Source organism: Mobula hypostoma, chromosome 23 (genome assembly GCF_963921235.1).
Source record: "Mobula hypostoma chromosome 23, sMobHyp1.1, whole genome shotgun sequence".
NCBI lineage: Eukaryota > Metazoa > Chordata > Chondrichthyes > Myliobatiformes > Myliobatidae > Mobula > Mobula hypostoma.
Window position 1 is genome coordinate 4,691,756 of NC_086119.1, and position 23,677 is coordinate 4,715,432.

Below are 23,677 nucleotides of genomic sequence, written 5' to 3' on the forward strand. Positions count from 1 at the left end.
AATTGAGGTTATATAGGAGGGGTTAGATTGATCCTAAAGGATTGGCCCAACATTACGGGCTGAAGAGTCTGTACTGTGCTGCAGCGTTCCATACTTATCTTGTCTACCTGCTCCTAGTTCTAGAGGCAGAGTCATACAATAGAGAAACAGGCCCTTCAGCCCATCACATCAGTGGTGTGCATTTTACTTATCTGCATTGCCCACATCTGGGCAGTGTTGTTCAATGTCTTGCCTATTTAAGTACCTGTCGACATGTCTCTAATTTCACCACTTCTACAGATACCAATCACTCTGTGTGGGGGAAAAAATACTTCCCTCCCATGCCCTTCAAGTTCCTTCCTCCAGTCCTAAGCATTTACCACTGCAATGGACTGACTAAATAAAAGGAAGGGTATTCCACTTGGTTTGGGAGTCAAGACCCTGCTTGGAAGTTTTGCTATTTACAATCACAGTCTTGGTTTAAGGCATCATTCAGAAACTTGGGTGTGACTGTATTAGAGGAAAAATATTGACATTTAACATACCTCAAGCCTAACATATTTAGAACCACATAAATAGATTTTCTTTGACTATCCACCATTTAAAATGTTCATGGAAATCTGACTGTAACCTAACCTGCATTCCCACCTCAGCTCCATAAACCTTCATCCCTTTTCAAGGATCTAATCATAACATTGTCTTACAAATATTTAAAATCCATTCCCACTGCACTTGAAAGAGTTTCAAAGGCTCAATCCTTTCACTTCATCTCCATCTTAAACAGGCAACCTTTTAGTTTTAAAGAGTAACTCTTAGCTCAAGGTTTACCCACAAGATCCTCGACAACCAACCTGTCAAGACATGCCTCAGGATCCCTCCAAAACTCTTAGTGGGTGTTACGCCTTAGTGATGACAGGTTGAGTGAGCTTGTGTTTCTCTTTGGAGAGAAGGAGGAGGATGAGAAATTACTTGAGGTGTACAAGATGATAAGAGGCATAGATAGAGTGGATAGCCAGAGACATGTTCCCAGGGTACAAGAGGGCATGATTTTTCACAGTGATGGGTGCGTGGAACGTGCTGCTAGAGGTGGTGGGTGTAGAGACAGATACATTGGGGACATCTACAAGATGCTAGGAAGACTTGTAAATAAAGTAAAATAGAGGGCTATGTGGGAGAGAGGTGTAAGATTGATCTGGGAGTAGGTTAAAAGATCCGCACAACATCGTGGGCTGTTTTTCAAAAGCTACCTTTGCTCATCTGTTTTTTACAATTTAGATTTACCACTGTCATCTCAACTCCCATCATTTCTACTTTTATCCTTCACGCTATTGTGACAGTACTTTTAGGGGCTCTGTTCACCATTTCTATAAATTATTATTTCTTACTTTTATTATAACTCATCTCCATCCCAATGCTGGCTTCCTGAACTTGGATCGTTAGATACGCACCCAGTGGCCACTTTATTTGGCACAGGAATGGAACCTGGCGTGGTCTTCTGCTGTTTTAACCCATCCATTTCAAGGTTTGAAGTGATGTGCTTTCAGATATGCTCTTCTGCACACCACTGCTGTAATGTGTGGTTATTTGAATTATTGTCACGTTGCACCACTCTGGCCATTCTCCTCTGACCTCTCTCATTAACAAGGCATTTCCGCTCACTGGATTTTTTTTGTTTTCACACCATTCTCTATAAACTCTACAGACTGTTGTGTGTGAAAATCCCAGGAAATCAGCAGTTTCTGAGATACTCAAACCACCCCATCTGGAACCAACAATCATTCCACAGTCATTCACTTAGATCACTGTTCTTCCCCATTCTGAACAACTTGACCTTGTCTGCATGCCACTGAGTATAGAAATGGAAGTATCTCCTTTAAGCACTAACAGTGTATGGACAGTGCTTATGCTCAACCCATGTCTTTCTCTTGCTGGGGTCCAGATTTATAACACAGTCAGTCAGTCCTGCTTAGCAATTTTAAAGAGAACATCACTGTATCAAAACTCACAATTCAGATGTGCAAATTTTTTTAATTATTCTTCATCAAAACATAGACCTACAACAGTGTACATAGTTTTCGTACTGCACTGGATACATACACCAGTAGCAAGGACTGCTCATCTTCAGACTACCATCTCCAAAACCATAGTTAGACACAAATCACAAGTGTTCAGCTTTTCCCTGCGTGAAAGTAACATTGAGGTTTTCAACCCTCTTTGATTTTTTGTAATTAACAAAGGTCATAAATTATTAATACCGAACAGGTAGTCATGTACTAAAACTGACCAGGACATGGGATGATTATCTGAAGGGGACATTTTCCAATTGCTTTACTCTGGCCCTTAAAACTAAAAAAGATAAAAGATTTTTATAAGTTCACTTGCTTCCTTACAATATAGCAAGGCAAGGGTAATACTGGTTCTGATCTCAGCATTAGTGTTAATTTTGTGATACAGGGCACTCAAGAGATCAAATTCAACCTTCAGTGGGCAATTTGACCTCCAAGCAGATTGCCAATTTTCTCGGTCCAGCATGACTTAGGGGTATTGCAAATTAGCGTGTAATCAGGGGAGCTCAAAGAGGCACAGACAGGAAAAGAGATAGATGAAATGAAGAGACAGGAAAAAGAAAGAAAAACCCAGAAACGGACCGAGCCCATGAGTGTGGCTTACTGTACATTCACTACAGGGATGAGCGGGAGAGTGTGTGAAATTGAAATTCAAAAATATGTACAGGGCATACTGGGGCGTGCAGGAACTAATACATCACGTCTTATGTGAAACAACTCTGGAGTCAGTATTCTACTGGTTGAACAGGTTAGGATTTTATTCCCTGGAGTGTAGGGGAATGAGAGGAGATTTGATGGAGATATACAAAATTATGAGGGATATATAGGGTAAGTGCAAGCAAGCATTTTCCACTGAGGTTAGGTGAGGTCATGGGTTAAGGGTGAAAGGTGAAATGTTTAAGGGGAGCCTGAGGAGAAACTTTTTCACTCAGAGAGCGGTGCGAGTGTGGAACAAGCTGCCAACACAAGTAGTGGACGTGGGTTTGACTTCAACATTTAAGAGAAGTTTGGATTGCAGAAGTATGGACTGCCATGGTCCAGGTGCAGGTCATTGGGACTACATTAATAGTTCAGCATGGACTAGATGGGCCAAATGGCCTGCTTTTGTAGTGTTCTATGACTCTAGGTGGTAGAAGTGGAAGTGAGAATCTCTTCAAGCCCAACAGGAACAGCTGCACAGTTTCAGCTTAGTTGAATAACAAATAAATTGGATATCCCGGCAATCCAGAACCAGGTTGAACACAGAATCCGAGGAACGCAATTTGTTTGCAATATAGCCACAGGCAAAGCACCAAATGAAAATGATGGAATAGTAGGTCAGCTTAAAGAAAAGTCCATGCCATGTTAGGGTGATGCTAATGTGCAGGAGGGACTGTGAAAGGGGTTGCTGGCGAGTTGTGTCTCAAGGACACAGAGTTAACAAAAGGTTACACAGGCCAGACAAACCTGGGTTGTTTTCTATGGAGAAACGGAAGCTGAAGGGAGATCTGATAGAAGTTTATAAGATTATGAAAGGCGTAGAGTAAACAGACTATATCTTTTACTCAGGATTGAAATGTCTGATATTAGAGGGCATGCTTTTAAGGTGAAAGGGGGCAAGTTGTTTTTTTTTTAAACACACAGAGAGGTGGGTGCTGGTAGAGGCCGATACACTAGGGACTTTTAACAGATGTTTTGATAGGCACATGGATGTGAGGAAAATGGAAGGATATGGATGCTGTGTAGGCAGAAGTTTAGTTGGACAATGAATACTAATTTAATTAGTTTGGCACAACATTGTGGGTCAAAGGTCCTGATCCTGTGCTGTACTGTTCTGTGTTCTAAAAGTATAAGAAATACCCTGCACACACATCTGAAAAACTGCATGATGTCAGGCATTGGAAAGGGTACAGAGGAGATTTACCAGGATGCTGCCTGGTTTAGAGAGTATGCATTATGATCAGAGATTAAGGGAGCTAGGGCTTTACTCTTTGGAGAGAAGGAGGATGAGAGGAGACATGATAGAGGTATGCAAGATAATAAGAGGAAGAGATAGCGTGGATAGCCAGCGCCTCTTCCCCAGGGCACCACTGCTCAATACAAGAGGACATGGCTTTAAGGTAAGGGGTGGGAAGTTCAAGGGGGATTTTAGAGGAAAGTTTTTTACTCAGAGAGTGGTTAGTGCATGGAATGCACTGCCTGAGTCAGTGGTGGAGGCAGATACACTAGTGAAATTTAAGAGACTACTAGACAGGTATAGGGAGGAATTTAAGGTGGGGGGTTATGTGGGAGGCAGGGTTTAAGGGTCGGCACAACATTGTGGACCGAAGGGCCTGTACTGTGCTGTACTACTCTATGTTCTATTAACATTGTGTTGCTGAGATATTCTTCCCAACCTGGAATGAAATTTCTCTTTAACTCCTGCTAAAGCATGTTAGAACAAATATTTAATAAAATGAGATGAAATGCAAATGGAATTTTTTATAATCACTCTACACTTATGAAAGCTGGGGCATAAGTTCTTACGTGAGGACAGGTTCCATTGGGTAGGATTTTTCTGAACAGACACACTCTGTTACAGGGTTTTAAATTCAGATTGTATATAAAATGCATCTACCATCTACCTGTGCAAATGTTGCAGTCCTTACTCCTAAAACAAGCTCTCGCCCCTCATTTCGCTGTCGTTTACAGTGCAGTGTTTCAGTCAGTACTTTTATTAACTGGACCTCTACGGCAGAAGGCTCAGGTTTACCCGTAGCACATATAAAAAGCAGCTTATATTTGTCTTCAGTTTTTGTTTTTAAGGAACACAGCAGCAGTCTACTCCACAGTGGGCATATCCAGCTAACACATTATTAAATTAAGCCCTCCCAGTGGAGGCACCTTTTCCACACTGAGGGCAGAGAAAAGAAATACTTGTGTTCATTTGGAATTAGCACAAAGCTGATAAAATTCAAATACACACGTCAAAGCTTCTCAGATATCAGAACAGCCATAGACCCCTTGGTAATGTTGCCATTAGATATTGAATCCACAGACTACAGGGGAGAAAACATGTAAATGACTCAGGTTTTGAACAACTGTCCACAACACTGCCCTTCCCAGTGTCACACCAATGAACTGTTTGTAGAGTACGTTACTTCCATCTTTGGAAAAGCATTACTCACCTTCCCCAGACCTGTACAGAAATTCCTGTAAAGCCAAAGACTTCTTGCTTCTAGTGTCACTGGCTTTAAAGATCCTAGTGGCAACACCGCAAGGAATTGTTGAAATATTCAAAGTCAAACAGTGAAATTAAAACTGGGGTGGGAAGGCAAAGTTGTTCTTGAATATGGCATCTTGGATAGGCAAAGTGGGAGTCGGTGATTTGTGAAGGCTCATCTTCTCAGTATGCCTCATGAGATTCATTTCACCACAGACCAGCGACTGAACCAGGCTAATTTTGAATATCCCCAGTCAAAAATAATTCTAATTTTTTAACGTAACTGCTTTATTGGGTCAAGGGAATTGCTGTGACACTAAAGACACTTAAGCCTGGAATAATTCTGATTTCTACAGCACAGCCATACATTTAACCACAGGAGTCATTACTATAGCTATCTGTGCTACTCAATGAGATATAACAATAAACATAAGCAAGGTGCCAGCTGTGAAGAATAACTCTTGCTTGGGATGCAATGAGGCACTCCCTTTAAGGCCTCCCCAGTGAGTATTACACAGATAATTTGTCAAAAGAGTACTGATGTTTTCTAGTCACAGAGTTATTTTAATACAGACACAAGGTCTTCAACCCTGCTTATTTAGCTCAGGAAAGAGTACCTGATCAGTCCTTTACTCAGCTTGCCAGCCTAATGCCACCAAGACTGGTACACACTAGTAGTTCACTTCTTACCCACGGTCAAAAATGGGAAGGCATAGCCAGTCATTGTTCTTGAGTAGCAAAATGTAAGTCACAACTTAGTGAAATCTAGTTGTTATAAGTGAAATCTCTGTTTCAAATGATCAGAAAATCTTTAAAAACAGAAAAAGTTCCCCAACTTATAAAAGAAGTTGGTGTAACTGTTTTGCACTGGGTCTGTGAAAAGGGATATACTGTTCAAATTACTATGCAAGGCCAATGACTTTGGTCATGATTTTTGCAGTCAGTGGACATTGTGGGTGAATAATTATAGTATCATTAGAGAATTTTTAAATAAGGAGCCCTGTCTGGTTTCATTCCAAATGCAGACACAAGAATGTGGACCCTATAAAGCTTCTTTTTAATAGAAAGCCAATTCCTAGCAAGTATAGCAAGAAGCATGGTGGGAGTTTAATAAAATTAATTTCAGGTTGGAATAGGGAACAGTTTGTTTGTTACTCCCACAGGGATGGGGAAGAGGGGAGACAGCCAGAAGATCAATATTAGATTTACTGAGGAGGGGGGAGCTGATAAAGGAAGACGAGGCAGAATAGACAACCAGGAAGAACAACAGGATTATGTTGTACAGTTGCCGATCAGTCAATACCTACAAATATCATCAGATGCTTCTTTATATAGGCACCACATTCAATAAATGTTTGTGCAGCAACTCTGATGCAATAACCTTAACCCAATTAACATATTCCGATCACAAATACATTTATCACATATCTAGTCACCCTCAGTAAAGTTTTAAAGCCTTGGAGATTCAGGAGAGGGGATGTTTGAACTGGTTACAGCCCTGAACTACACAGAATAAAAAAAATACTCTGTCTTATTTTCCTGTTTCTTGAGCGTGATTGTTATCCAACAGCAGCTGCATGCTGAAAACAATGCTGACTTTCCACCTTCAAACCGTGTTCATTTTAAGAGGACCAGGGAGAGCGAAGACTTAAGGCTTTTCGATGAGCTTTAAGGGAAACTGATGACTCGCAGATGTCAATGACAGCACTCATACGCAACTGACACTCGGACCCTCACGAAACAGGCAACATTCTTACAGAATCATTACACAGTTTTTTTTTTAAAGTTACAGTAGTATAGCAATATTCAGCCAGTGTATGGAAAAGTAAAATAAAACACATTTACTGCTCTTGCTGCCAAACATGACTGTGATTAAATCCACTTGTTGTCGAAATTTTTCCTCTTTACATTAATGAACAGCAAGTGATGGGAAGGATTATGAGGGCATGAGATTTAAGAGAACCACCCTGTGCACAGGTGTTTAACAACACCATAATATATAATCTACTGACCCATTAAGTTTTAGGAAGGGATAGAAAATGATGGAAAAAAAATAGTATGTTGTTTCTGCAGTTGACACCATACCTTGTAGTTGGAAAATTTAAAAATTCTTTCCTCAAATTTTTCCCTCCTTTTGCTGAAATAAGTTTGTGTTGGATGTTTGAAGGCAGTGGTAACCTGTGGTCTTTCTCCTGCACTTGAACCAGACAGCAAGTAGCATTTGACAACTGCATTTTGGGCTTTGCAGTTAAGTCTAAAACAGTCAAAGGCCAGGTTCTTCTATTATATTTCTTTCTTTTTCTCCTTTTCCTGTAAATACCTGCAAGAAAATGAATCTCAAAGTAGTATATGCTAATAAATGTACTTTGAGGTTCTCACCAGCAGGTGTCACTATGGAGCAACCAGAGCTGGAATTCTAATAGTGCAAGACAGTGTAACTGGGGTGTTTTAACAGTACAACCAAGATTAGGTCTGATCCATCACTAAAATATTGTGCAGATACAGAACATGTAAAGTAAAACCATCAGCCACCATCTGCAGCGTCATGCTTTACACTTCACATTGATGACCTTTTTGTAACATTTCTGAGATTTTGCCCAATTTCCAGAGCAACACATACAAAATGCTGGAGCAACTCAGCAGGTCAGGCTGCATCTATGGAGGGGAATAAGCCGTCGAAATTTCGGGCCAAGACCCTTCCTCAGGATAGGAATCTGATAGGAGAGGACAGTGGACCATGGGAGAAAGGGAAGGAGAAGGGACATCAGAGAGAGATGAGAAGAAGAGAGGGGAGCCGGAATGTGGAATGGGAAGTGGGGGGGGGGGTGGAATTATTGAAATAAAATAGGCAGAATGGTACCACAAGAGGCGGGTGAGGACAAGATGTGCAGTACGTCCCCTCCTGTGCTGTGAAACTTCTGACTCCACATAACGGCCTCTCACTGGGAGCTCACACAACCTCTCTTGCCTAATCTCTTTTATCTGTCTTCTGGCTCTCTCCACTAAAGCAATCGAAATGCAGAGACCCAGAGGAGCAAAAAAAAAAGCAAAAGGGCTTTAAATAAATTATCATAATAGTCAGACTGTACTATTACCTGCAGGGAGTGCCCCTCCTGTTTTACAAATATAGCGTTATTTTGATCTGCGGAGAGAAAATAAATGCAGCGCTGCAGATTTAAGTGAGTTTGCAATCTGTCACTTCTTGGCCCATAAATTTCACAGTGAAAATTTTCCCTCATGGTGAGAGCTTTGCAATTGGATCATTCATCAGAGTTAAACAGAGCTCTGCAGTTCAGATTATAATGGCTGCAGCAAACCTGCGGTGCACGAGGCACAAGAGGTCGGTGGGGGGGGGGGTGCAATCCTGAAGAACACAGATTGTCCAGAGCCTGCCAGCCACACACCCACAGCACGCACGCATATCCGCTGGATCACTGCATGATGACAAGCAGGCCAGTGGGAACTGTTCACGGGGACACCCTTATACCTTCAAAAATCTTCACCCTTCCTTTCCAGTCCTAATGAAAGGTCTCAGCCTGAAACGTCAATTGTTTATTCATTTCCATAGATGCTGCCTGACCTGATGAGTGAGTTCCTGCAGCATTTTGTGTGTGTGTAGCTCTGGATTTCCAGCATCTGCAGAATCGCTTGTGCTTATACGCAGGAACTGAAGCCCATAACTCCACTAAGGGATCGGTGCACACGTACCAGGTAATTCCAAATCAGCTTTTCAAATCAAGGTGCTGGCATAAAGACATCATTGCAAGAGTGCATCTGTTTTGCATTTTGGTCCCCTCCCCCTCAAAATCTGTCACTGAAACTGGTTTCTAATCTGTGCATCAAGGTGGTGGTGAGATCTGCAGACTTCAATTTTGATAAATACCTTCCCACGAAAATAAGATGTTTGCAATAATTTGTCCCTAAAAACAAAAATGGAAATCACTGACAAGTTTGGCAATCAAACAGCAACAACGCAAAAGAATATTATCCAAAACTGATGTTAAGACTACTCGAGCGCCAGATTCAGAGGGCACCATCTCATCTGTACACGGGATGGTGAATATGACTACTCTGGTTAACGTTTGGTTCTGGGCCTCGACTGATGGGTAGCCTGTGCATCTTGCCCAGCATCCCCATAGTCTGGTCTCTGAAGCAGGAGTTCTGGTATTCTGCTCCCAGGTACTCCGCAGTCTGCAGGACATTCGTCTGGCCGGAGGAACCAGCTCCGGCCCGGAAGTGAGTCGCTGCCAGGCAGTCCGCCGGCCCCGAGGCTCCTCCGTGAAATGCCATCCCGAGGTCCTGGGACCCTGAGCTGTCACTGTTGGGCGTCGGAAGGATGTTGTTCCACATCGGCTGAAAGTACTGCCCGTTGGGGAAGGGCAGAGACCCCGGCGCCCCGTTGACCGGAGGTGATGGAGACAGCTTATCCCCGGAAACCTTCAGATTGTAAGGCTGGCCCGGGCACAGCTCCACAGGGTAGCCGAGTGTCTTGGTGGTGAAGCCAGGTCCGGCAACGTCCCTCTGGAGCTTAGCGGGGTGCCCTACCCCTGCAGCGTCCCTGCCCGCGTGCTGTAACTGTGCCAGCTGGTGCTGGTGCCAAGTGGCAGAATCTATGTCACTCTGGTAGGCGGCTTGCATCCGACCCACACTGCCCACTGCGATGCCACTGGGGGCGACAGATGTCATGGCAACGGCGGGGTCACCTGGATTTACGATGCAGGGGGGCAGGTGGGCCGACAGGGCATGGCCGGACACCCGGGTGCTGGCATGGATCAGGACGTTTCGGCTGATGGGGCTGGGGTTGGCGATCTGGCCCTCACAGACCGAGGTAGTGGTGAGGCCTGCGCTGGCCTGGCACATCTGGTATATCTGGTGTACGACACTGTTCAGGTCAGAGGGCCTGTTCTGCTGCAGGCTCGCGGCCATGGAGAGCGGAATGGTTGAGGTAGACACCGTGACATTGGGGGGAGCGTCCCCGTCCTGACGCACCTTCCGGTATCCGTGTAAACCAGGCTGCAGCAGCGCATTCTGCGGGTGGGTTAAAGTGCTAGGTGCAGCGTAGGGTGCCGACGGAGGATTCATGGCGATGTCCGGCAGCAGCCTCGCACGGGTTCCGTCAAAGTCCTTCACGATCCTTTTTGCTGGTAGCTTGACTATTGCGAGCAGACCACGGTTAGAACCAGCTTGAGGGGGATAAGGGCTGAACCGCTGGCCCGAAGTGTCTAGACCATTTACCGTACGGCGGAGGTGTTTCCTCTGCGGTACTTTGACGCTGTTTGGGAAGATTTTTATAGTCAGTGGGTTGTTGGCAACTTTCTTAGCATACGCGTCCAATTCTGCTGGGGTTGGGTACTGTGCTGATCTCATCTTTTGTGTCTTTTCCCCTAAGAATACAAAGCAGAAGAGAGGTGAATGACAAAGGACATCAGATGGACTATGCACAAGGATTCTTTCTTTGAAATAATTTAACCTGTATTTCACAATAAATTCACCTTCTATCCAACAAGACATTCTCTTGAATATTTGTACATTAGATATCCAACAAACCAAGTTCAAGTTCATTGTCATCTGTCTGTACCTATATACAAAACAATGTTCCTCCAGATCATGATGCACCCTCAATACATACAGTATGTCACACATAGCACACAAAACAAAATATTACCACAAATAAGTTAATAAATATAATTAATAATGCTTGTAGTGAGCAGCATAGGTGAACAGTAAATAATAAACAGTAAACAACTTGCTGTCCTAGTCTCACACCCTGGGGGAAGAAGCTGTTACCCAGTCTGACAGTCCTAGTCCTGATGTTCCTGTACCTCCTTCCTGGCGGTAGTGGGTCAGAGAGATTGTGGGATGGGTAGTAGAGATCCTCAACAATATTTCAGGCTCTTTGTCTACAACCCTCCTGGTAAATGTCACAAATGGTGCGGGGGTGGGGGGGGGAGACCTTGGTGATCCTCTCAGCGGTTTTTAACTATCAGCTTGTTCATCATCTAATTCAAAGGAAAAGTAACTATGTTCATGTAGCTTTGGGTGCAAGTCTGCCAAAAAGACAAGGTCATAATGTCCTTGCGGATGCTATGTGACATGTATTATATTTTGTTCAGAAATCTCTGCATCCACTTTGTGGCTTGTGTAGGTGTCAAAAAGCCCAGCTGTGTGACACATTCCGCATTTGCTTTTGCTCTCGGTTCAGACTGCACACTCATAGAATGCCTGGACCTCCTCAGCACAGGCCTCCTCACAGGTATCATTCCATTTCCAGCAGGCCATCAGCACTGCCGTCTCCATTGTGCAGGCTGCCTTGCCCAGCCCACTCCATTGGTTCGCCACCTCGATGGCAAGCACCACGCCTCAGCAGTGGCCTCCCTTCCACTGCGTTTGCTGCTCAGCAGCTGGGCCACCCACTGCCATGAGCCAATACACAATGCTTCTGATCAGCTGTCACATCCAGTAAAACCATAACCCAAAGGTCTAGGTCGTAGAATTACAGCCTTCACTTCTTTTAAAACTATGACCTTGTATGAAATACAAACAAAATGTTCAAAATACTTAGCAGGTCACATGGCACCTGTGTAGGGAAAATTCAGTTAACACATCAGGTTAATAAGGTTACTTCATTCCTCCCCTCCACCACCCACCCACCTTCCCTCTCACCCGGTCTCACCCATCACCTGCCAGCCTGCACTCCTTCTCCTCCCCTTCACCTTCTTATTCTGCCTTCCTTTCCAGTCCTGAGATATCATCTGTTTATTGCCCCCCCAAAGAATGCCGCCCGACCTGTTGAGTTCCTCAAGCATTGTTTGTTGCTCAAGATTTCCAGCATCTGCAAAACCTAGTGTTTAACATTTTCAATTCTTCTGTTAAAAATTCGTTTGATGAAAAGTTTCACTTCCTGCAAACTTGGTCTGACTTTTTGAGTACCTTCAGTGATTTTTCTTCAGATTTCTAGCACCTGCAGTAATTTCTCCCATCTTGAGTGTAGAAGTCTGGTCGGTAATGAGCCTGGTCAGAAGCAGTTGGTCCTCCTTTCCTCCAACTCTAATCTTTTTAAATGTTGAAATTACACAAGTTAAGTACTACTGATTTTGGAAATCAGTAGCATGTGTCGAGGTAAAATCCATTCCATGACCTTTTAAGCACACAGTAGCTTAGCGTGAATGCTATTACAGCATTGGGTTCAATTCTGCCACTCTCCGTGCATTCTCCCCACGAATGTTTCACTGTATGCTTCAAGGTATGTACATGTGACAAATAAAGCTAATCTTTAACTTCACTGGGTTTCCTCTCGTTTCCTCCCACATTCCAAAGATGTACAGGTTAGTAGGTTAATGGGTTACATGGGTGTAATTGGGTGGCACAGGCTCATTGGACTGCAAGGGCCTGTTACTGTGCTGTATCTCTAAATAAAATATTTGAAGAAACAACACAAAGAAGAGGAAGGAGAAAACAAGGGGAAAGGTCTGTGATAAAGCGGAAGAGCAGGAGGTATTAAAGACTGCAGAGAAGATGACGTAAGCAAGAGGAGACAGTGGTGGTCATGTGAAAACTCAAGCACTGGCCTGGAGAGCAGCAGTGCTCATTTATGAGAAAGTGAATCATTATCTAGAATTGATCTCCTCCTGAGTCTGCAAGGTCAGAGATTGTTATTCATCAAACCAACACAACGTCTTATCACCAAGGGCAGAGAAATAAAAAAAACAGAAACATGCTGGAAATAAAAAAACATGGAAAGCAACATATATGAAGAGAGAATCCAAGAGTTAATGTTTCAAGCCTATGCCCTTCCATCAGAGGTGTGGTAATTGAGAGGTAGACAGGTTTTAAGTAGCTCAGAAAGGTCGGGTTGTGTATGAGGAGAGGCCAGTTTGAAGATTTCTTTTTTTGGTCCATTACCAACTTCCACAGGCAGGAGAGAATCAGAATCTGATTTATTACAAGAGCATCACTGACAGTGTCCTGACCAGCTGCATCACTGTCTGGAATAGGAATTGCAAGGCATCTCACTGCAAGACTCTACAAAGAATCGTAAGCACTGCTGAGAGGATTATCGGGGTCTCTCTGCGCAATCGGGATACTTATCAGGAGCACTGTATCGGCAGGGCCCTTGGCATTGTCAATGAAACCCACCCCGCACCATCCACCCAACAACCTCTTACCATCAGGCAGGAGATACCTCAGCCTTAGGACAACAACTGTTAAGATGGGAATCAGCTTCTTCCGCAGGCCATGAGATGGCTGAACTCTCTGCCACCCGCCAGGTCTCATTATGTATGAAGAGCCAGTAATGTTGTACTGTTTTCACCCATCCTGGACGTTCTCTCTTCTTCCTTCTTCCATTGCGCAGAAGGTACAAAAACCTGAAAGCACGTACCTCCAGGCTCAAGAACAGCCTCGAGCACACTGTAATCAGACTCGTGAACAGACTTCCTGAATGATAAGGTGGACTCCTGACCTCAAACTTTACTTCATTATGATCTTGCACTTTATCATTTACCTGCACTGCACTCTTCTGCTATTCTTTACACTTTATTCTGCATTACTGTTTGCTTTACCCTATTCTAGTTCAATGTACAGTGTAATGATTTAACCGATATAAACTAGTCAAGATGAGTTTTTCACTGTATCTTGATACATGTAAACCAATCAATAGCACTCCAATTCACTCCATGACTGACTGCACTGGGTACAGCACAGGTTTGGGCTCAGGTAACATCTCAGCTGTGCTACTGAAGACCTTGTTCTAGAACTAACAGCTCTCCTATTATGTTATTCCAGTGCAGTAACAACACTGGCATATAGTCATGGAACACTACAGCACAGAAACAGGCCCATCGGTCCATCTAGTCCATGCAGAATTGTTATTTTACCTAGTCCTGTCAACTGGCACCCAGACCATACCCCTCCCATCCATGAATCCCTATCCAAAACTCTCTTAAATGCTGAAATTGAACCCGCATCTATCACTTCCACTGGCAGCTCACTCCACACCCTCCCACCCTCTAAGTGAAGATACTGTATAGGGGGATGGCAGCGGTAGGTATTTTAAACACAGAGAATGGCAGGTGCATGGTAGAGGCAGATACAATAGGGACACTGAAGTGACTCTTAGCCCTCCACTTTTCCAGCATTTATGTGTCTATGTGTGAGGGAAGGGCTAAATTGGTTTTAGAGTAGAAGATCGGCACAACATTTATATTCTAATGATCCTTATGAAAGGTCACTGTCCTGAAATTCTCCCTCCACAGCTGCTGACAGATCTAGCAAGTCTCTTGCATTTTTTGGTCCAATTCCTATTTCCAGAATCTGCAAGATTTTTGGTGTTCAATTAATATTCCCTGCAATGGGAGAAGGTGCTGACATTTGCATTCTGGACTAAAGCTCACAACAGAAATCTTTTTATCGGCAAACATCTTTGCTGCCAGCAATCAACGGGTTAAAATCCATGTCTGTAGAGGCAAAAAGATGGTTGACATTTCGGGCCGAGACTATGTAATAGGACTGAGAGTATAAAAGGAAGGTAGTCAATATAAAGAGGCGAGAGAGAGAGGAGTGAGACAAGCATTCACAGGTCACAGGTATATGACAGGATTTCTGAATGGACAATGAACACTACGTCACTATTTTTACTCCCTTATTGTGCTGCTTATTTTATATATTTTATATTATACTGTCCATTTATCTAGGTGTGTGCGTGTATATAGATTCCAGCTGATTGGGACACATCAGGGCCATACATTTTGTCCAACTAAGCCAAGTTAAAAAGATATAAAAAAAGACTATTGTTTAACTGAGTAACAAATTATGTATTTAAATGAAATACAAAACAAATTGGAACACGACCCATTCTACTACAGTACTATAACGAAAGCAAATTTCCCTCAGGATTAATAAAGAATATCTATCTAAAAGTGTGTATTGGTTCCTAATAGTTATCAACAGAAGAATTCATCCAGTGTATGTTGCCATGTTCTTTTGATGGACTGTAAACTAAGGTACCTTGGGGTAATTTTTTGACCAACGTCAAATCTTTTTGTGCCATTTTGGCAAGGGTCTAGAACTCTCTGAAGTCAAAATAAAAAAATAAAATGATCAAAAATATCAGTTTTATGATCAGCATCTGTCGGCCCAAACGGCTAACATAACAAGCATACACAACTGACACTATTTAAAAACTGCTCTAAGCAGAGTGTAGTATCTAACAGCCACACAAGTGCAGGTGACTGACCCTAGTTCGAAACTGTTCAGCAACAGTTAATCAGCATAGTGTTCACAATAAGTGAAAGGAATCCTTGCTATCTTCTCAATTAGTTTTTGTCCTTTAAGGGCTGTCCCAAATAAACAGCAGGCCCGATTAACCAATGGCCCAATTAACCACGATCAGCAGAAGGAACTCGAGAGGGGCTGGTGGATGACAGGTGGAAATACGGGGAAAAATTCCAATGATCCTCAGAGATCAGGAGATATTTGCATAGTAAAAGAGGAGGAAGATCACACACTGAAAGCTCAAGTTTCCCCTGGAGTGTCAGTATCAGCATTTCAATTGATGTACCTTAAATAAAACAGACAATAAGAAACTGTACTCTAAACAGGTTACGGACCCCTGGGGAAAATCTGACACAGTTTATTGAAAAGCAATAGAAAGATCAAAGGGTTCCGATGGAAGCACACCTCAACAGCTATGTGTAGAGAAGGGTTGTGAAATAAAAGCCCAGCTGTCCAGCATTCAGAGAAGAAAATGCTTTAGCCTAAACATTTTAAGGCAGTTTCTAACAAGATAAACATCAGGCCACTAATAGAAACTCACACGATGCTGGAGGAACTCAGCAGGCCAGGCAGCACCTATTGAAAAAAAGAGTACATTTTGGGCCGAGAGCCCCCAAGAGAAGCTCTATCCAAAGGCGTTCTCAGGTCAGTTCAAACTGCTCCCATTAAAGTAACGAGAATCACTAGGGTCTCTTTTACCACCCTCCCCTCCACCCCCAAATCCAGAACATACACCAGAAGTACAGCATTCTCAGAGCGCTCAGCATTGTCAAAGATCTCTCCATCCGTCCACAATTGGTTTGACCGCCTGACGTCAGGCAGAAGGTATCACAGTGTAAGAACAAAGACTGTGAGTACAGCATTAACAGAGCGTTCAGCATTGTCAAGGATCTCTCCATCCCTCCCACAATCAGCTTGACCGCCTGACGTCAGGCAGAAGGTACCACAGTGTAAGAACAAGGACTGTGAGACTGAGTAATAGCTTCTTCCCCCAGGCTGTGGGACTTCTCAACACCTCACTACCACCCAGTACACGTTAATTATGACAGTGTCAGTAGCATTATACTGTTGTATATTTAACTATAGGTCGTATATGAACTTTATGTCAACAGAATATTTTTTAAAACCTGTTAATATTATCTTATGTGCTTTACATGATAAAGGTACTGTGTTTTGTACCTTGGCCTTTGATGAATGCTGTTTTGTTTAGCTGTATACACGTGTATGGTTGAATGACAATAAACTTGAACTTCGAAGATCAAACTAAATTTATCAAAGAACATGTGCAACCCTGGGATTCATTTATATACAGTGACATACATGCACTTTGATAATAAATTTACTTTGAACTTGAATGTAAAGCCACCAGCCTCCTGTTATACAATGGAAGAAAAACTACTCTGCAGGTAACTCATTTCTCCTTAGTGCTAAGAGTTTTCTGTTCTAATGGAACTGATATAAGTATTTCACAAAACCATCATTATATTGTACTGAAATGCTTGAAGCATGATGCACGACACAGGAAATGTGGATGCCAGAAACACAAGACATTCTGCAAATCCAGAGGAACATGCACAAAATGCTGGATGAACTAAGCAAGTCAGGCAGCATCTATGGACAGGAATAAAGAGCCAACTTCATCTTCATTCCTCTCCCTTGATGCCAAAAGTTATGTTGTTTTTTTTAAATACACAGAGGTGGTGGATGCATGGAATGTGCTGCCAGATCTGGTGATAGAGATAGATACATTAGGGACATTAAGAGACTCTTAGACAGGCATATGGGCGAAAGAAAAATGGGCAGCTGTATGGGAGGGATGGGTTAGATCGATCTTAGAGTATGTTAAAAGGTTGGCACAGATCATGGTCTGAAGGACCTGTACTGTTCTACGTTTGAATATCAAATACTGTGTGTGCGTTCGTGCATACACACACACACACACACACACACACACACACACACACACACACACACACACCATCTACTCAACTTTTCAATTCTTCTTCTTTGCCAATTAGTGGCCACAATGGTGATGGGGTGGGGGTGGGGGAGAAGGGTGCTGGGAGAAATAAAGTTCAGGATAGGAGTGGAAGAAATGAGACAGAACTAAGCCACAGGCTGACACAGACATTAAATAAAGATTTAAAGCAACACATACAAAATGCTGGAGGAACTCAGCAAGTCAGGCAGCATCTATGGAAGTGAATAAATAGTCGACGTTTCAGGATGAGACCCTTCATCGGGACTGGAAAGGAAGGGAGAAGGAGCCAGAAAGATTTAACACACATTCATCAAATCATTCAGTGAAATGAGTCATTTTGTGTTAATAACTAACACAGTCCAAGGATGTGGTAGGGGAAGCCCACAAGTGCCATGCTTCTGGCACTAACGTGGCAAACCCACAGCTATCTAATACTAACTGATACACATTTGGAACGTGGGAAAAATCCAGAGCACCCAGAGGAAACCCAAGCAGGTACAGGGCGAATGCACAAACTCTTTACAGAGACTGGCGGGAACTGAACCCTGATCAAGATCACCAGTGCCATAAAGCATTGCACTAACCACTTGGGATGGAGCTTAAAAATCTCCATTTAAGAGTTCTGAAATCGTGCATTTCAGCTGTCTAGTTTGGCATTTAGGCTCCAGTGGTCATTGGATTTGGAAAATATTTGCACAGAGAGATCTTTACTACACTAAAGGGAAAATTAGACAAAAACAAACAGAAAATTCATATTTTTCCCCTCTGATCCACTCTAACTTTCCTCAGATTCAGAATCAGATTTAATTATAACATGTACATCAAAACATACAGTGAAATGCACTGTGTGTAAACAACCAGCACACCCAAGGTTGTGTCGAAGGCAGCCCGCAAGTGTTGCCGCACATTGCAATGCCAACACAGCATGCCCACCATGTTCAGCAGAACAACACAGAAAACGACAAAACAGAATACAACTGACTCTATTCCTACCACCCACCCAGTCTTCCAAACAAAGAACAAGTCGTCTTTGACCTCCAGCCTCCATATTCTCCTCTTAAAGCAGAAGCAATGTGTTGCCACCAGTGTCCAATGTGTCTCTCTTCCTGACTAAAACAGGTCTCACATTTATCAAAAGGCTGAATTGTTCTAATATTAGACTCACTTCCTCTGCCTTGGGATAAAGTTGGGAATGGTCAGTCTGGTGCTGAGTGGACCGTTTGCAGGCACACAAAAGATTATTCAGACCATTCCCTTTAAATCCCACGAGAAAACAGGCAAGGGAGCCAAGTAACTGTACGACAGGCTGTTCTTTTCCACTGTGGAACAACTTTCTCCCCTTCATCGAAGACATCTTCAAAAAGGCAATGCCTCAAACAAGCAGCATCCATCATTAAGGACCCCCAACTCCCAGGATATGCCCTCTTCCCATTACTACCACCAAGGAGGTGGTACAGGAGTCTGAAGACACAGACTCAACACTTTAGAAATGGATTTGACCTACCTGTTATAGGATTTCTGGATGGATCATGAACCCAATGAACCCATGAAGACTACCTCACTAGTTCCTCTCTTTCGATTCAGTTATTTAGAGATGCAGTGCGGAACAGGCCTTTCAAGCCGTGTCACCCAGTAACTCACTGATTTAACCCTAGCCTAATCAAGGGAAAATTTACAATGACCGATGAACCTACTAACCGGTAAGTCTTTGAACTGTGGGAGGGAGCCAGAGTACCCTGAGGAAACCCACATACACACAGGAAGTAACGCACAAACTCCTTACAGAGGACACTGGAATTGAACCTCCAATTCTGACACTGTGAGCTGTATTAACATCCTGCTACCCCGGCGGCCTGTTTTTTGTGACACTATTCACATTTTTGTATTTCCTATTATAACTTATAGTAATTTTTATGTATTGACTGTACTGCTTCCGGAAAACAACAGATTTCATGGCATATGTCTGTGATAATAAACCTGATTCTTTACAAACATTGCATCTAAATGGCTTTGGGGTATAGAAAAGGCAATCTCCAAATGCATGCTTCGGCCTATTACAGAAACCTAACTGCTCTGCAGCTATGACTTTCAAGCTGGGACTCCAAAGGCCATCAAATATATATATTTTTTGAAAAAAAATACATTATTTCCAATTCTGAGTAAGAACAGTACTTTATAAATAGCTATTCATTTCTCAAGAAATGTTTGAATAAATGCATAATCCCCACCTCCCACACAGAGATTTGAAACCAATTGCTCCAGAGTGCACACACACAATTTTATTGTTTTTTTGGAGCCAGGCATCACCAGCAAGGGCACAGTTTAGTACCATCTCTAACTGCTCTTAAAACAACAGCACTAAGCTGCACTGCCAAAGGCAATGGAAGTGCTCCATAGGGAGCACTGTTGGGAGTCAGTTCTGTCTTCAAATCCAGCGAGAGCACAGGAATTTTTCAGGCTCAGGATACTGCCCTCATGAACTTTAACAGAGGTATCCTGGGGCAGAGGTGATAGACATACAGCCACAACCATCGTTCGTTGTGTGAAGTACCAAATAGGAGTGTTTTGCCTTGATACTCACCAGCATCAATTTCACCCGGGGCTGCCTGATGCCACACTAGCTCAAATGCTGACTTCGCGTCAAGCGTAATCAGTGTCACCTCAACTCTGGAAATCAGCTCTTCAGTCAATGTTTGGAACAAAGCTGAGACGAGGCCTGGGCCTATGTGGGGTAATAACAGGACCAATGAAGGACCTTGTCTCGAAATATCAACCGTCTATTCGCCTCCATAGATGCTGACTGACCTGCTGAGTTCCTCCTGCACTTTGTGTGTGTTGCTAGTGACAGAACTCAAATTGGACAACAATCAGAAGGATACTGGTGAGCAAGTGCTGCTTGATAAAACTGACAAAGATATTTATTTATTTTATTTAAAGATACAGCAACAAACAGGCCCTTCTACTCCAACAAGCTGCACTGCCCAGCAACCCACCTATTTAATCCTAGCCTAATCACAGGACAAGTTACATGACCAGTTAACCTACTCACTGGTGTGTCTGAACTGTGGGAGAAATCGGAGCACCTGGAGGAAACCCATGTAATCACAGGAAGAACATACTTTCTTACAGAGGATGCCAGAACTGAGCTCCAAACTCTAACATCTCAAACTGTGATAGTGCCAACGTAACTGTTACACTACTGTCTTTCATCACACTGTTGACAATTCAAGATTCAAAGTACAGAGTAAATTTATTCTCAAAGTATGTATACCATCACACAACCTTGAAATTCCTTTTCTTGAAGGCATCCACAAAAAACAAATACAATAGCATTCACAAAAAAAAACAAATACTGTCAATGTACAGAAGAGGGCAAGTGTATTGCAAGTAGAGTGACTGGACAGTAATTAATCAATCCTGATGAAGGGTTTTGGCCCAAAACATTGACTGTTTATTGCCTTCCATTGATGCTGCCTGATCTGCTGAGTTCCTCCAGCATTTTGTGTGTGTTGCTCTGGATTTCCAGCATCTGCAGAATCTTTTGTGCCAGTAAAAAAAAAATTAGATTTGCGCTAAACAAAACCAGAAAATGCTGGAAATAGCAGGCAAAAACAGCACCTGTGGAAATGCTTCAGGTGAGTAATCCTTTGTCCAAACTTTCCTCAGATTTGCCCTGTTTCCTGTAACCAGAATAGGAAGTCTCATACTTGCAACAGTTAACTTATTCTTAACAACAAGCTTTTAGACAAAGGCCTTTAATGTGATAAAATATTTCACAGGGTGTTGACAAAATTTCACACTGAGCCATCGAAGTTCAAAACTGTGGTCACCTCTAGCAAGGGTGTGAAACTACCTGTCCTAGATATTTAGTGGTACTACTATCACCAAATCTCCCACCATCAAGGGGATATCAGCGTGGCGTTCTGCACAGCTGCGTTCCAATGAGACAGGGAAAGGATGGTAGGGTACAGGAATTGTGGTGTACGAAGGCAGTTGAAAATCCAGTCAAGAAGAAAAGAAAAGCTCGCGAAAGGTTAAAAAAAAAACTAGGTAATGATAGAGATCCAGAAGATTATAAGGCTAGCAGGAAGGATCTTAAGAATAAAATTAGGAGAGCCAGAAGGGGCCATGAGAAGGCCTTGGCGAGCAGGATTAAAGAAAACCCCAAGGCAATCTACAAGTACATGAAGAGCAAGAGAGCAAGACGTAAGAGAATAGGACCAATCAAGTGTGACAGTGGAAGTGTGTATGGAACTGGAGGAGATAGCAGAGATGCTTAATGAACACTTTGCTTCAGTATTCACTACGGAAAAGGACCTTGGCAATTGTAGAGATGACTTACAGCGGATTGAAAAGCTTGAGCAAACAGACATTAAGAAAAATGATCTGCTGGAGCTTTTAGAAAGCATATCGGGAACGGAAGAGATGTACCCCAGGCTACTGTGGGAGGCAAGGAACGAGATTTCTAAGCCTCTGGCAATGATCTTTGCATAATCAATGGAGGGAGAGGTTCCGGAGGATTAGAGGGTTGCAGATGTTGTTCCCTTATTCAAGAAAGGGAGTAGAGATAGCCCAGGAAATTATAGACCAGTGAGTCTTACTTCAGTGGGGTAAATTGATGGAAAAGATCCTGAGAGGCAGGATTTATGAACATTCGGTGAGGCATAATATGATTAGGAATAGTCAGTATGGCTTTGTCAAAGGCAGGTTATACCTTACGAGCCTGATTGAATTTGTTGAGGATGTGACTAATCACATTGATAAAGGTAGAGCAGTAGATGTAGTGTATATGGATTTCAGCAAGCCATTTGGTAAGGTTCCCTCTGTAAGGCTTATTGAGAAAGTACGGAGGCATGAGATCCAAGGGTACCTTGCTTTGTGGATCCAGAATTGGCTTGCTCACAGAAGGCAAAGCATGGTTGGAGACCGGTCATATTCTGCATGGAAGTCGGTGACCAGCAGTGTGCCTCAGGGATCTGTTCTGGGACCCCCTTCTCTTCGTGATCCATAGGACACTCAAAGCTGCTGCGCAGGTTGACTCTGTGGTTAAGAAGGCATACGGTATATTGGCCTTCATCAACCATGGGATTGAGTTTAAGAGCTGAGAGGTAATGTTACAGCTACATAGGATCCTGGTCAGACCCCACTTGGAGTACAGTGCTTAGTTCTGGTCACCTCACTACAGGAAGGATGTGCAAACTATAGAAAGGGTGCAGAGGAGATTTACAAGGATGTTGCCTGGATTGGGGAGCATGCCTTATGAGGATAGGTTGAGTGAACTCTGTCTTTTCTCCTTGGAGCAGTGGAGGATGAGAGGTGACCTGATAGAGGTGTATAAGATGATGAGAGGCATTGATCATGTGAATAGTCAGAGGCTTTTTCCCAGGGTTGAAATGGTTAACACGAGCGGGCACAGTTTTAAGGTGCTTGGAAGTAGATGAGATGTAGAGGAGATGTCGGGGTAAGTTTTTTTTTAAAAACGCAGAGAGTGGTGATTGCGTGGAATAGGCTGCTGGCAACAGTGGCGGAGGCGGATACAATAGGGTCTTTTAAGAGATTCCTGGATAGATACATGGAGCTTAGAAAAATAGGAGGCTATGGGTAACCCTAGATAATTTCTAAAAGAAGTACATGTTCGGCACAACATTGTGGGCTGAAGGGCCTGTATTGTGCTGTAGATTTTCTATGTTTCAACATCCCTAAGTCACTGTTGAATAGAAGTTGAACTAGGTCAGCTACATAAATACTGGCTACAAGAGTAAACAGAGACTTGGTATCCTGCAGTGATTGACTCTTGACATCCAAAATCAAGTCATCCTTGATGACACCACCATCAAGGACCCCACCGTCCAGACCATGCTCTCTTCTCGCTGCTGCCATCGAGAAGGAGGTACAAGAGCCTTAGGTCCCACACCACCAGGTTCAGGAATAGTTATTTCCCCTCAAACATCAGGCTTCTGAACCAGTGTGTGTAACTTCCCTCACCTCAACTCTGAACTGAGAGCACAACCTATGGACTCAATTTCAAAGACTCTACAACTCATGTTCTCAATACTATTATTTATTTATTTCAGGGATTTGTATAGTTTGCCTTTTTTGCACAATGGTTGTTTATCAGTCTTTGACTTTTTCATTGATTCTATTGTGTCTCTTTGTATCTACTGTGAATGTCAGCAAGAAAATAAATCTCAGGGTGAC

General features: G+C 43.0%; 1 protein-coding gene across 5 annotated transcripts in view; it reads right to left on the reverse strand.

Moving 5' to 3' along the window:
• Positions 1-462: 462 nt before the first annotated feature.
• Positions 463-23,677, reverse strand: part of fam222ba (family with sequence similarity 222 member Ba) — an 81,105-nt gene continuing 57,890 nt past the window's right edge. For 2 of the 5 annotated variants that reach the window (XM_063031633.1, XM_063031634.1), the window contains one exon: positions 463-10,610. In XM_063031633.1, coding sequence (XP_062887703.1) covers positions 9,265-10,593 — 1,329 coding nt within the window. In that variant the 5' untranslated portion in view covers positions 10,594-10,610 and the 3' untranslated portion in view covers positions 463-9,264. Of the gene's footprint in view, positions 10,611-12,156; positions 12,696-23,677 lie in introns of those variants that run through there. The other 3 variants (XM_063031635.1, XM_063031632.1, XM_063031631.1) reach the window with 3 other exon arrangements.